The sequence below is a fragment of the Solanum tuberosum genome, unplaced genomic scaffold (genome assembly GCF_000226075.1).
Source record: "Solanum tuberosum cultivar DM 1-3 516 R44 unplaced genomic scaffold, SolTub_3.0 scf00032, whole genome shotgun sequence".
In the NCBI taxonomy this organism is placed as follows: Eukaryota; Viridiplantae; Streptophyta; class Magnoliopsida; order Solanales; family Solanaceae; genus Solanum; species Solanum tuberosum.
In genome coordinates, this window is record NW_006238958.1 from 1,583,194 (window position 1) to 1,597,985 (window position 14,792).

The following is a 14,792-nucleotide window of genomic DNA, read 5'->3' on the forward strand; positions in this document are numbered from 1 at the left end:
TACCGGGCAGGGGAGGGTGCAGCCGCCGTGGAGGTGCCGCAGCATCGGATGTCTACGGCGGCTCAGTTTAGCACGAGCAGCAACAAATCATCTGCCAAGTCTAACTGGTTATTCAACAATTTGCTCACGGATCTATCTGCTAGAACCGCAGCTCATGCTGTTGCTGGAACAATGCTTTTCTCGGTGGCGGCAACCACGTTGACCGACGAAGTCCACGCTAAAGAAGCAGTGCCACCGGAATTACGCCCAAAAGATCTTGTCCTTTATCAGTATGAAGCTTGTCCTTTCTGTAACAAGGTTAAAGGTATTCACTTTTTAGCTATTTCTTTCTTGTCCGTTTGGTTTATTTTGTACTTACTTATTTGTGCTGATGTGCGTGATTTAGAAATGTCTTAGCTCAACAGTATAACGATAGCTAGTTATTTTTGTCCTGGTAGCCTATAGATTTATTAGCACGTAGCTGCAAGGATTGGGGTAATAACGGAGAAAAAAATCAAGATGAAAAAGAGAGCAAGTGACTGGGAAATTTCTTTGGAACCTCATAGGATTTGTATTTTAACTACTCTGCAAAACAAGAGCTTTACTTCCTTTTTTCTCTTATAGTTTTGGCTAAAAGAGAATCTAGTTTTGGCTTAAGAACTTTTTTGCAAATGGAGAATTGAATTTAGAACTATTCCTCTCATACTTGATCCCGTATCCACCCTAGTGCACATAGCTTATTGAATTCATTTGTGATCTGTCAATAGTTGGAGATGGTTCATTGACAATACGATTAAGAATAGACTTTGGACCTAAAACAACCTCAGAAGCTAGCTCATGATGGGAGACCAAGTGTTGTGGGATACTCAACACGCCACACACCTACACCTAGTACTGAACATCTGGAGCATGGCCAATATAGGACGGAGGGCTGAACATTGGAAACAATAAATTGGGATAGTCCTGCTTTGATAACATGATAAAGAAATGAACCCTTACCCTAACTCAATCCCAAACTAGCTCATGAGCGGAGGATTGTCTATAAGTTGACCAAGTGATCCTATCCCCACCTATGTACGATACTTGACACAATAAGATAGTAATTCTATGGTAACAAGATTCCTAGAATCTTCCTAAACAATATATCTAGCATCTTTAATTCCCACTAACAAGTTACTCTCTCTCTACAGTATGCTTCATCTCAGTAAACTATTTAGTGTATACTCATATTCTTGGTTGGAATTTACAGTTGCTTAACTACTTTTGATTTCTTGATACAGAATGTTTTCTGAAGGTGTATTGACTTTTTTTGACAATTTTATCTCTGAGTAGTCATATTGCCTGCTTGTTAACGTTTATGATTCCAAAACTGTGATCCCTTCTTTTTTCCTGCCCCTTATTAATTATTATTAGCTGGTATGCACCATAGTCCTTCACTCTGGAACTTCTTCTTTTCAGCATTCCTCGACTACTATGACTTACCATACAAGATCATTGAGGTCAATCCCATCAGCAAAAAAGAACTCAAGTGGTCTGATTATAAGAAAGTGCCTGTTGTGTTGGTTGATGGTGAACAGATGGTGAACTCATCAGGTACTTGCTATATATTTTCCGATTTCCTGGAATGCTTCAATTTTTTGAGTAAATTTGCTGTTAATCGCATTGTCACTGTATGATAGCTGTAAACCTATTGATGATAAGTATGCTATTCTTAGTTTTTTTACACAACTAATTACAAGATGCATCTTGACTGTTGGTAAAATTAATTGAAATCCTATTCATTTGGAGTGTTAGTAAAATAAGATAACTATATCTGCATTTAAGATGGATAGAATGGATTATATAACATCTGATTCGTACTTGTCTCTTTTATAGTTACTTCTAAATACTTTTCTTTTGCACTTTTCTGTGGATTATAGATATTATTGATAAATTATACGAGAAGGTTCGTTCTGGTGATTCTACCTTTGATGCCGATGAAGAGAGCAAATGGCGCAAGTATGCACTTCTTCTTCCATTTATGATTGTTTTATGACTTTGCCGTAGCGTTTTCCTCTTGAGATAAATGATATTTGTGAATTAAGTAATCAAGTCAGTAACTGACGTAGGAAATTAGCCTTTCTTCAAATGAAACTTTTTGCTCTTTGTTAGGTACTTGGGTCTTATCTAAAGATCGTGATTCTTGCAAATGCAGGTGGGTGGATGATCACTTGGTGCACATGTTATCACCTAACATATACCGAAATACCTCAGAAGCTCTTGAATCGTTCGATTACATAACTAGTCATGGTAAGGTTTGATTGTAGTGACCTCTTGTCAATATTCTGGGAAGATAATTTAATATGGTGCTTTTCTTCTTTCATACTAATGGCTTTGAATCAAAATGTCTAGCTTTCTTTAATCTTACCTTTTGCAGTAAAGTTTTGATGCATGTGAGTCTTTAATTAGTCCAGAAAAAATGTCGTCTCTTTTCGGTGTTTTATCCATCTTATAAGTATTCAGTTAATTAAGTTGGGGTAAACAAGTGTAGTTGATGTAGGTGATGCTTTGCTGCTTCTTTGCTAGACTTGATGTTGTCCGATAGTAACTATTCTTCTGTTACAACTTGAACAGTGTGATTACATCCATTGTCTTACGTTTTGCATTTTAAATTTGGTCTGAAGAATTCAAGATGAAAACATGTGAAATAGAATGCTACTGTATCATGATTTGTATCCAAGGTTATGTCCTCTATAAATTTGACCAAAAGCAAATGTTACTTGCTCAGTGTGTTACTAGTCGTGGCTGTTCGGTTTAGTTGAATTTGTCTTGTTCATTGTTTTCTTCCTTGCTCCCTGTGTTTTTCTTATGTATTATTTAAGTTAGGCTTGATAAAGTATAGTACCTAAATTGTAGTGGATACGAGAAAGCGTGGAACTTATTCTCAGTCCTTCTACAGATAGTTTAGAGAGTTCTTTACTTGATTGCCTAGAATTCTCATATTTATTTTTTCAGTGTCTACATACTAGCAGCTAATAAATGGTAGAGTTTTTGTTGGCTTCCTTTTGATCTCTATTCAACATAGCCTGATTGCAAGTCTTGTTCTGTTTTGTCTACCTTCATATTAGTTAAAGCCTGGGTGCCTTTTAGAGCAATGTTTTCCTTAATTTACCTCTAGCTCAAGTCTGATCTTATTTTATACTAAGGACAGGTAATTTCAGCTTTACGGAGAGAATAACTGCCAAATATGCTGGAGCTGCAGCCATGTATTTTGTTTCGAAGAAATTGAAGAAGAAATATAATATTACAGATGAGCGTGCATCCCTGTATGAAGCTGCAGAAACATGGGTTGATGCTCTCAAGGGCCGAGACTTTCTTGGTCTGTTCTAACTTCTATGTCTCAAAATCGATTTAATTGATAGTTTTTGCATCAAATCTTTGTCTTATGTGTGACCCTTCACTCATTTTCAATCTTAACAGGTGGTTCTAAACCAAACTTAGCAGATCTTGCTGTATATGGCGTTTTGAGACCCATTCGCTATCTGAAATCTGGTAGAGACATGGTGGAGAACACACGTATTGGTGATTGGTACTCTCGGATGGAAAGTGAAGTAGGCGTGTCTGCTAGAATTCAAGCTTAAGTGACATCTATTGGTCAATGGGCAAATCACATTCAGGATCAGTTTTTGACACTAGTTGATTACAGTTCTGAGAAAGAATATTACTTCCAAGCTAGTGACAAATTATTAATATATAAAGGAGTGCACTTTCACAAAGTTTTGGTAGTTAGATACAAAATAAATTTGGATGTGGGCTTGTTTCCATTCTACATTGACTTATTCTTTTGGATGTAAGTTGTATTTGAGGTGTGCCGAGACAACTTGCAGTTTACACCATTTTTTCGCCAATGGTGTAAACTCGTCACTTTCATGTGCTAATTTTACTACTGATTTGTCCTTCCACAAGATGTGGACCTTTCTTTTCCTAACGATCATATTAATTTCTATGTTTTCGTTACTGGGATTTGAAATTCTTCCGTTCTACTTCTATACTTTTCCTCTCATATGCAGAAGTTGAGCTATAATTAAGAATATTTCGATAGTTTTGTTTACTCAAAACATTTAAGATGTGCTGATAGACTTGTGTCCTCTTCTATGATTAAAGCTTTGATCGGTAGAGTTAGTTTGTACTTGCGCAGTTGTGCTGGTAGAAAGTAACATGAACTTGAAGGAATTTAACTGCTCTCCTCTTGGATACATTTCTATATCCTTTTGGATACTTTCTCTCATTAAGTAGTATATCATTTGCAATGTGTGAGCTGTATTCGAGATCCTATAATTTTAAGAGATTTTTTGCAATTTGGAAAAGAATAGGATTACTATATAATTAGTTCTTAATATGATTGATGTAATTTTAGTAATATTTGAGGAAAATAAAAGCCCAAAAAAAGTCCGGCCCAAAAAACACCCGTCAAGCACAACTGCTTTTCTGTCTTCTCTTCAATCACAAGCAAAGATCACCGATCAGAAGAGAGAAAAAAAAGCTCAAAGCTCTCTGTATTTCCCGAATCAAAAAATGCAACAAGGCGATTACACAACCTCTAATCCCTACTACAATTACCCTAATTCCGGCCAAATCTCGCCGGCTCCGATCCCAAACCCCACCCCTTCACCACCGGCATACGCTTCTGCTCCGCCGTTCGCCGCCACTTACACTCCGCCTTCAGATTACTCATCTTATCCCTCTTCTTACCCCAATCATTATACCCAAAATCCCGATTTTCCCTCCACTGCTCCAGCACCTCCGTTACAGACCTACAATCCTCCACCACCAGCGCAGGTTCCGGTTCCGGCGTTGCAACAGCCTCAGCACTCCTCTCCGTTTCCCTCGTTTGAATCCCACGGAGCTTATCAAAACCCAGTTCATTCTCAGCCTCAACAATCTTATTATCCTCCTTACGATCAGCCCCAGGCTGCTCCTAGTTACAATCACAGTCCCACTCCGAATTCTTCGTATCCTTCAGTTTATTCAACTCCGAATTATGATAATACTGGGAAGTTTGATCAAAGTGGACAGTATTTTGATGAACCTGTGGATAAATATGGGAATTATGGTTCGCGGAGAGGTGAATTTGGGCAAGATACTTATGGGAAACGAGCTGAAAGTGGATATGGTAATGATGGTTATGGTGATGGAGTGTTTGCTTATCAGGGTAGTAAAGTAGAGCCTTATGGGGCACGAGGGACTGGTTCAAAGTCTTCGACTTGGTCGTCTAGTTTTGATGATTTTGGGAGGCCAATTGGGTATAATTCTCCGAAAGAACGTTCATCAGCTCCAACTGCGAAGATCGTCAAGGCAATTCCCAAGGTTGATACGCAGCAGGATGCGAGAAGTGGTGTGCAGAAGTTTAGGGTGAAGTTACTAGCTGAAAGTGGTGGACAGAGTACCCAAGATGTTCTTTGCCAGGTGGGTCTCTTAGTACTGACTTTGGATGTCATTGATGATTGTCATTACTTTTGCGGAAGTTTTTGGTTAGTTACATTCATGAAGCATCTTAATATAGAACTGAAAACTTAATAGTAGTTGCAGTTGATATATTTCAGCTCAGGGGGTTTTGGTATGAAGAAATATGCTTTTCTAGGATATGTTTTCCTAAAAGAAATCATTTTTCAGTGTGTTTGATTTCTTAGGATTATGGACAATTGGAAATTACATTTAACCTATCAAAAAGAAAATGAAAAACATGTTCCACCATAAAGGCAAACAACTTCCATAGCTTATGGGCAGAAGTCAGTTTCCTTTACAAGTTTCTTGAACTCGGACTCCATATCACTTATTTCAATCAACATTTAGATGTTCTTGAAAACCTTTATGAAAAAAAACTTTATAATACCACTCCAATGTCTTTTCCCACCAATTTGGTATCCAACCAAAATGATCCTGAACGTGGTTTTCTCATATAAAACATATTCTACAGGAAATGTTCCCTGGAAAACATTCTTCCCCATTCAAAAGGCATCTGCATATTCCTGTTTCATGCCTTACCTGAGGCTCCTCTGTTTATTTTGATGATTTCTGTCTTGACCAATTTCAGTTCATGATTTGGTATTATGGTACTTAGCATATTGCTAAGAAATTTCCAAATTAGCATGTGCTTTGTTATATCTGAGATTGTAGCACCGTTACATTGGATCATACCATGATCTAACATTTTTGTGTCTCAATTCTTGATTCTCAATGTTGTGTCATCTTCATTGAAAACCCTGCCATGATCTGTAAGTGGTACAGACTTCTCCTCAGGATGCAGTGTCCACTTAGCCTAATGAAGTTTTTATATGCTGTGTGTATTTTTGAGCCATTAAGATAAACAGTATTATATAATATCCTTTTGGTAAAATCTTCTAGTTATGTTTTGTGCTTCAACAAGATGGATGCTTCCCTTTTTGGTATGTGCCTGTGTTGTGCTGTTAATAGGCTTCATGTCTTGGTGTATTATGCATCTCTATCTCTTCATTGATCAAGCATATAGCAGCATTTTAACTTTGAGTCCTGCTTGTGGTGCATTCCAGATTGGCTTGGATGGAATCCGCATGTTGGACCCAAGCACTAGCCGGATGTTAAGAATTTATCCTCTTGACACGGTAACTAGACTTGAGGTAAGTGTTTGTTCTTTCTCTCCACGTCCAACCATGTATGATGATAACATAATTTTATTATTTTACCTTCCTGATATGACTATGAAAGAGTTTACTCTTTTTATGATATAATTTTAATGGGCTGAAACTTGAAGGTTGACATTGTTGGCTTTGCAACATTGTTTACTGGTAATGCTAGGATGAGGGCATAAATTGCTACATGCTCAATGTGCAGTTAGAATCTTGTTTTAGAAGTATTTTTGGGGTTTTCAGCTTCGACTGTCTTTTAACAGAATGCATGACAGCTGCATGATAGTTTTGTCCATACCAACAGGGGTCGTATATTTGAGCCTCAATAGCAGGATTTTAATTCAAGATTCTGGCGGTACATTGAGAACCTGAATAATATATGCCCTCAACTTCATTAATGCACATTGGATTTTGTCCTTTCCTTGCCCCCAATATCTGGATTTTCTCCAGCTCTTCGAACTTTTGCAGAGCATCAATGAACTGGTCCTATTTGTCTTGTTTAGGCGGCGGATTCATCTACCTTTGCCTTCTGGTCAAAAAGTGCAGTGGATATAGAACCAAGGCGTATCAGACTGCAGTCAAACAGTTACACAACCAGTTCCCTATTAGATACAGTCACGGCTGCAGTTGTACAGGTCAAATTTGTCTTTCCATTTTTTTGCATTTGGGATCTAAATTTGTTTTTATCTTCAACAATTTAGTAATTGATGTTTACAACAACCACCCCTCAGTCCCAAGCAAGTTAGGATCAATTGCATGAACTCTCATTGCATGTAGCCATTTAAGCTCATCTTAGTCCGACATTATACTACATAAAAATAAGAAGCTCTAGAAGTTCTCTACTGATGTGTAAATCTCTAACATGACTAATAGACTCCTAGGAAATATTGAACCTAAAGTAAACATGGTAATATGACAAAAATTTAATAAACTTACTGGTGTTGCATGTATTTATCTTTTCTTCCATTATGTCTCATTTCTTGCTAGGTCTGCATGGATTCCAAGATATTGTAAGTCATTAGAGAGAATTTCCTTCAATGTGATTTTAGATCTACCCTGTAGCCTTTCAACATTTTCAGCATGGTTTCACACCTACAGACCAGTGCGTTTGGAGGTCTATGTAGGACATGACCAAGCCATCTCAAGAGACTTTCTCATTTAATATGTGTGCTACTTGCACCTTTTTTCAAATGTGATCATTTGTTATCTTGTTTAATCTTGTATGACTGCACATCCATCTTGACATCCACATCTCCGTCACCCTCATCTATCTGGGGATATCTTGGTTTGTTTTTTTAAGAAGGTAATAGTTGTATTTTGGAGGTCCAACATTAAATATGATATACCATTGCTGGTCGGATAATTGTTTTGTAGAATTTGTCCATTTAGGTAGGAATCCTTTTTTTTGAGAAAAGGGTAACTTTGTATTCATAGAAAAAATTCATCATCCAAGAAATGATGAATTGGAAACTTACACCAAATCTTGTTTACACCAAAAAAATAGAAGACTAATACAGTTTGTTTTAATCCTCTGACAAGTAGTTTTCTGTCCTTCAAAGCACCTAGTGTTTCTTTCCTTCCAGATGGACCACCAGATACATGATGGGATGAGCTTCCACCATTCTTCCTTTTTACCTCTGCTTCCAACTCCTAGCCAACTGTTCAGAAGCTCCAATGTAGTCTTTGGCATCACCCAACTAACCCCCAAAATGCATAAAAACATAATCCACAAACTGGTAGCTATTTGGCAGTGTATGAATAGATGGTTGTTCACTTCACCTTCCTGTTCACACATAAAGCACCTTGAGCAGATTTGCATGCCTCTTTTCTGTAGGACCTCATGAGTGAGACATGCCTTCTTGATTAGTAGCCAAACAAAACATGAAACTTTCAATGGACATTTCACCTTCCAAAGCAGTTTCCAGGGCCATCTTTCTAGCACATAAATCTCCAGTAGCACTTTTTTATTTTCCATCATGTATTAATTTTATGTGTAACATGACATCTTCATCTTTCATGCCATTCTCCCGCGGCCTAGTATTTTGCATGAAACCATCTATTTCGCCCTAGAAGTTTCTCTGAGTTAAAATTTATAGTTGCTTCAAAAGGTTCTCGTCAGTGTTTTGTGAACTCTAGATCGGTTTTTTTCCTTTTCATAGGCCGAATGTCTTCCATTGATGTCACACCAAGGTAGTATTACTATATAAGTTCCATCATGTCTTTAGGCATTTGTTAGGGATTCCCAAAGATCTTGTCATCCATTTAATATAAAATGGTTTCTCTTTTCTACACCAAAAATACAAATATACAAGCTAGACTCTTGACTCAAGACAATGTTTTCTCTACTCATTCAAAAGTTATAATGTTCCTTTCTCATATGAACTGAAAAGGCAAAACGGTACTGTATCTTTTGCTGCCACTTCCTTTCCACCATCCAAATTGCTTGTCTACCTGCTTGCCAGCGGCTTGTCAGTGTTCCGTGCAGGAGCTACTTTATGTGAAAGCGAGTGTATGCACACACATGAACACATATATATACTGCCTGAAGATAGAGAAGGATTTCACATCAAACAGTATATGCATTCAGGGGAGGAACTAGTAACAAGCAAGGGAGTTCAACCAGATCCCTTTCGTTGGAAAATTATACTTTGCAAATAGGGAAAAAGATTTTTTTGTTGTTGTTATATATTAACTGTTGAATTCCTTTGACATAAGGTCTTAGTGGTAGAGGGGTTCAAAATTTGCTTTAGATCAGACATTTAGATCCCAAATAAGGCATGCTAGTAAATTTTTTAAATCCCCTTGTTTAAGTTTCTGGTTCTGCTGGTGTATGCATTAGTACACAGAGAGAGACCAACACAATATATGTGAACTTCTTGAAAATAACTTTTCTTTTCCTTCAAGCAGTTCAAGGAGATGGGTGGAAGAATCAGGTCTTCTGAATCTCCAAAGGTGGCTGAACAGCCTACTGAGAAGAAGAAAGGTCTTGCTGATTGGATTAATATAGTGAAGACCGTCAATGAGGAGAAAGATCACTGGGTAACATGTTTTATTTTATTTGTTTTCACACGCCTCATTTTTACATGATATAATGATTAGCTACGACTATACTTTCTCGTTCAACAATTTTTTTTTTAAAAAAGAGTGATTCTTTCTTGTCAATTTTATCTCATCTAATTTTGTTTCTATTCTCTCCGTATTTACTTACTTTCTCACTTAGACAAACTTTTGGCTGATCTTCGAGTCTCTTCACTTGGTTATGCTGATTGAGCTGTATTTCCTCTCCAATTTCTTCAATATTGCCGAGCGGACTTGATTTCATCTTATTCTTTAATTTTTTTTTTTTTTTTTTTTTTTTTTTTTTTTGTTTATCAATCTAAAACATCTTCAAATTGAATTACGTATAGATGCAGCTTGAAGTGTATAGTGATTGGAACTCATGTCTGCTGCACTTCAAATTTGCCTGAAGTTTGTTTTTGGTAATTGTAATGTTCTTCTGTAATTCATATACTGCTAAAAGAAAATCTGTTAAATGATGTTCATAAGTTGCCAAAAGAAAAGGTTTTAGTCCTTGGTTTATTACTTGCCATAAATATTGGAGAGAAACAAAAGGATTGCGCCGTTCAGTTCATAATATTTTTTTATGCTAATTTCTGCTCCAGTATTTTTGTCACCAGCTGAATCGAGGTTTAATGAGTCATGTGCTGGCATGCATATGCCGCTTAGAGAAATAATCTACCTAAATGTTATTGAGGTGCTGGGAAGTTTTTCATGTTTTAGTAGAACCATTAAATTTCATTAACTCAGTACCATTTTGTCAGGTTCCTGATGAAGCAGTTTCCAAGTGCACAGCTTGTGGATCAGCCTTCAATGCCTTTGTGCGCAGGGTATGTCTTGTCCTTACATATATTAATTCTTCTTGCTTGCACTATGTTTCATTCAAAGTGGGAGGGGAGTAGACTTTTTAATTTACTTCCCTAATGAGAGTTATGTGTTATTACTTGTTTTCTAAAGATGAGAGAAGTAAAAGAAATACTCCATCCGTTTCAATTTTTTGTTTGCTTTTGACTTGACACTGAGTTTAAAAAAGGTAAAAAAGACTTTTGAATCTTGTGGTCTTAAACTAAAGATATGTAGAGTGCACCAAAATGCCCTTTAATCATGTGGTCTTAAACATGCCACGTGGAACGTTAGGATTAAAGAGTTGTCAAAAAGGGAAAGAGACATTCTTTTTGAAACAGAGGGAGTACTTATTCTTGTTCAGAAATTATTTCCTACTTTCGACAACTTAACAAAGGTTGAAATTGCAGATGTGGAGGAGTGGCCCTTACCCCTCTTCCTTTGTTTTGTCATAAAACTATGTAATTAATATCTCCTTCCCTTTTGCTACTCTTTCCTCTTTTGACCGTTAGCAAATATAAGTTATCCTGACATTTGGTTGCTTAATCTCTATCCCCAACTACTTGTCTGAAAAAGGAAAAAAGAACATGTTCCAAAATAGGAAAAGAAGAAGAAAATTATGGAAAGAGAACTTGTTTATACTTGGTGTTTAGTAATAGAAATTTGACTTTTCCAAAAATTTGTTTATGCATTTCTCGTTGTGCATTGCTTTATGTTTTGCATTATTTTTTAAACTTTAGGGAACTTAAAAAAGACTAGAGGAATGACATTTAGATTTTGTTCTCAGCATCACTGTCGGAATTGTGGAGATATTTTCTGTGACAAATGCACTCAGGGAAGAACTGCACTGACAGCTGATGAGAATGCACCAGTTGTTAGAGTTTGTGACCGATGTACGGTATGAATTAACTACCATCTGCACCTTCTATGACTGCTTTTTGTTCATCTCCTGATTCTCTTAAGGCCACAAATCACAAAAAGTTTTTTAGAAAGATTCTCCATTGGTAATTCAAAAATAGAAAGAATATAAATAAAGGCGCATACGCGGGAAGGGGCCCAATTCTGTTTTTGACATTTTGTTCTGGCTCCCTTTTCTAAATAAGCTCTCTTTTGGGTTTAAAAAAGATTTCATAAAACTTAGTTCCTACTTCCTTTTAGATATTTTTTTAGTAGTACTGACTTTTTCTCATGTGGTAATTCATGGTTATAGGTGCACTAAAATTGCTACTTTGCCAAATATATCATGGTTTCATTTTGTTAACTACATCTCATGGCTTTTATCCAGGCTGAGGTTTCTCGGCGGCTAAGCAGCGCGAAGGAAACTGTCAATAGATCAACTGGATTGCAAAGTCATGAAGACCTTGCCAAGAAGCTTCAGGTGGTTTATTATTTGAATTTTCCATCACTTCGTGCTCTTTTGAAAACTGCAGAAGCAGACCCTGCCCACATATTCCACTCACTTTTGCACATATATGAGTGCTCTTTGTAATTTAGAAACCAAAAGGCAAAAAAAGAAGGAAAGGAAAGGAAAAACCAAAAACTAACTTTTTGTCAGTTTTGTTTTGCATAAAGAGGTTATATACTCCCTCCATCTCAGTTCATTCGTCTTACTTTCCTTCTTAGTCCGTTTAAAAAAGAATGTCTTTTTCCTTTTCTAGAAACTCTTTAATTCTAACTTTCCACACGGCATGTTTAAGACCAAAAGATTAAAGTGCATTTTGATACATTGTACGTATCTTTAGTTTAAGAGTAGAAGATTCGAAAGTCTTCTTTGTTTTCTTAAACTTCGTGCCAAGTCAAAACCAGACAAATAAATTGAAATGGAGCTAGTATTAATTACTCTGGCGACCTTTCAGATTTTTATTCATAAGCTTTAAAAACATATTAAGGGTTTCATCAACAGAAATCGAACAAAAATAAAGTATCACATCTAATTAAAAATTCCATCTGTATGATGGGCACTATGCCTTGTAATGCTTTTTCGTGTATTATGTAGTTATACCGTTCTAGTTTTGATTCTTGCATCTGCTAGTTCATTCTGGGTGGATAGTGATTATAGTATTCCTTTACAAAATGCTTTCATTGTTCTTATCGCATCGCTGAACTAAGTTGATGTTTAAATCTGCTTGTTATTCTCAGGAGGAGATGGAGAGAAACCGAAAAGGATCATCTGGTAAGTGTTTATCTGCTGAAATACATATATGCTTAGTATTTGATAATGAGCTAATTCATAACATAGTTTGTCTGCTAGCTCATGAAGTTTTTCCGGTTTCAGGCTCCAGACAAGATCGTTCGGGGAGGATGAAAGAGGTTGCTTGCCCTACTTGTACAGTACATTTGCAGGTTAATAATCTTAGCCTTCCTTAGCTATTTGAAATCTTGAAGAGCTTAAGACCACTATCCACATTTTATATCAACTTCTTCTACAATACTTGAACTGCAGGTTCAAGTTCCAAGCTCAGGTTCCGAGACTATAGAATGTGGGGTTTGCCAGAATCCATTCCTCGTTAGTTCGCACTGATTTTGATGTTTTCCGTCAATGGAAGGAAGGACTGTAAACTCTTTTCTGGTTTTGTGTGTTCTCATACATTATTTTGTGCATCTGTTAATATTCGAACCGTTTGTGACGCCCCTTTGGTTGGTACCCGTTTGTTTCCTGGCAAGGCAATTTGCTCATTTGATTTGTATTAGCAGGAAGAAATTTTACACTTTTTTTTCTTTACATGGAGAAAATTTAAGTGAATTTGATTCCATTAACTCAAGTTTAAATTAATTTGATTTCTTAAACCTCTGCCCTCTTCTCTTTCCCTTTTATTTTGAGGTTCCAGTGGAATTATAAGATGTGAAAAACAAGAAAGATGATAAGTACAAATTGCTGGTAGTATCAGGTCCTTTAGCTATTGTTCTTGAGCCTATTACTCGAAAGAAGTTTTTACGGGATTCTTATCTACTAAAATTTTAGCTTCCCCGGGCGGGAAGAACAAGTCGGAGATTTTGAAATTGCAGAGACTTGATTTGATCAAAGTGTCGAGTATAGGAAGTTAGTTGTAGTGTTTACTCAAGAATCAGTTTTCGTTTTATGAGGGTTAAAATCATGTATTTTGACTTCATATAGTAGGGTAGATTCAAAAGACATGAAAGGTCTCCTTCCCAGTTCAAGTTATATATACGACTTTTATCAAATACGCCATTTGAGTATTCTAATTATTTCATACAAAAAGTTAAAATAACTATAGATATTCTTATTTATTCCATCCAGCGTACGAAACTTCATTCCCCTTTTTCCAAAGGACTAATAATTGGTTAGGAAATTGAAGGAAAATGAGTTGTGTACTTGGCATTATTGCATTGTCAAATCACATTTTAAACTTGAATATTAGACCTCTTTGGCTAGCCACATAAATGAAGATGGTTCAACAAATAGCTAATTCGATTAAGACATCTTTTCTTTACAACATTTAATTTAACTATTTTGTCTAATGACAGCTATCACAAAAATGTGCACACATACATTATTGTTCATTATTGCAAGAAATATGGAAGACAATTTTAAAATATTGATAGAAATATAAAGACCTTTAATTTGAGCAGACTTATAAATATCTTATAAATTAAAAAGAGAGAAATTACACACACATTAAATAAAGTGGTCCATATATGACACAGACAAAACATATACTCATTTGAAATTTTGATTTATTTTATTCTGCTTGAATTGCTTAGATTATAGTATATTACTTGATAATTTCCATACAACAGTATCATGAACATGAAGTTGCTTAATTAAGTATTAATACTAATATTAATAGCATATTTCATGTAAATGTCACACTAACTCTAGCTACCATTATTAATGTATGAATCAAAATGGTAGGATGCCATAATTTGGAAGGATTTCTATCTTAGTATTAATTACTATTAAAAGATTATTTATTTATTTTGCTAAGAGAAGAATTTAGTGTATGGATATACATAAAATATGGTGATTGGTAATTAATAATGTGTTGATAACAACAACACTGTAGTTTCAATCAATTCACAACAATTCTAGGCCTCTCTATGATTTTTTTTCTTTTTTTCTTAATCTTTCTTGTTCGAATGAACAACCTTATTTTATTTTATTTTGCTTAAAATACTAAATAACAAGATCATATTTCTAATTAAAATGAAAAAAATTAGATATTCAAGACGAACACGAGCTCAATGTGAAAATGGCAAGCGACTTGCTATAGTCGATTTAGCTCAATGTGAAAATAGCAAGCGACTTGC

General features: G+C 35.9%; 2 protein-coding genes across 2 annotated transcripts in view; both read left to right on the forward strand.

Annotated features, from left to right (window-relative positions):
• The window catches only part of LOC102605251 (prostaglandin E synthase 2), a 4,391-nt gene extending 403 nt beyond the window's left edge, over nucleotides 1-3,988 (forward strand). The window contains exons 2-7 of the mRNA XM_006342006.2: nucleotides 34-304; nucleotides 1,438-1,572; nucleotides 1,899-1,977; nucleotides 2,174-2,268; nucleotides 3,170-3,337; nucleotides 3,439-3,988. Coding sequence (XP_006342068.1) covers nucleotides 34-304; nucleotides 1,438-1,572; nucleotides 1,899-1,977; nucleotides 2,174-2,268; nucleotides 3,170-3,337; nucleotides 3,439-3,599 — 909 coding nt within the window. The 3' untranslated portion in view covers nucleotides 3,600-3,988. The remainder of the gene's footprint in view (nucleotides 1-33; nucleotides 305-1,437; nucleotides 1,573-1,898; nucleotides 1,978-2,173; nucleotides 2,269-3,169; nucleotides 3,338-3,438) is intronic.
• Nucleotides 3,989-4,435: 447 nt separating this feature from the next.
• On the forward strand, nucleotides 4,436-13,310 carry LOC102605585 (protein FREE1). The gene is made up of 10 exons (XM_006342007.2): nucleotides 4,436-5,424; nucleotides 6,528-6,614; nucleotides 7,127-7,258; nucleotides 9,531-9,662; nucleotides 10,445-10,510; nucleotides 11,311-11,421; nucleotides 11,809-11,901; nucleotides 12,663-12,696; nucleotides 12,799-12,866; nucleotides 12,967-13,310. The coding sequence occupies exons 1-10, from the start codon at nucleotides 4,534-4,536 to the stop codon at nucleotides 13,042-13,044; spliced, it is 1,692 nt and encodes a 563-aa protein (XP_006342069.1). The 5' UTR covers nucleotides 4,436-4,533; the 3' UTR covers nucleotides 13,045-13,310.
• Nucleotides 13,311-14,792: the final 1,482 nt, after the last annotated feature.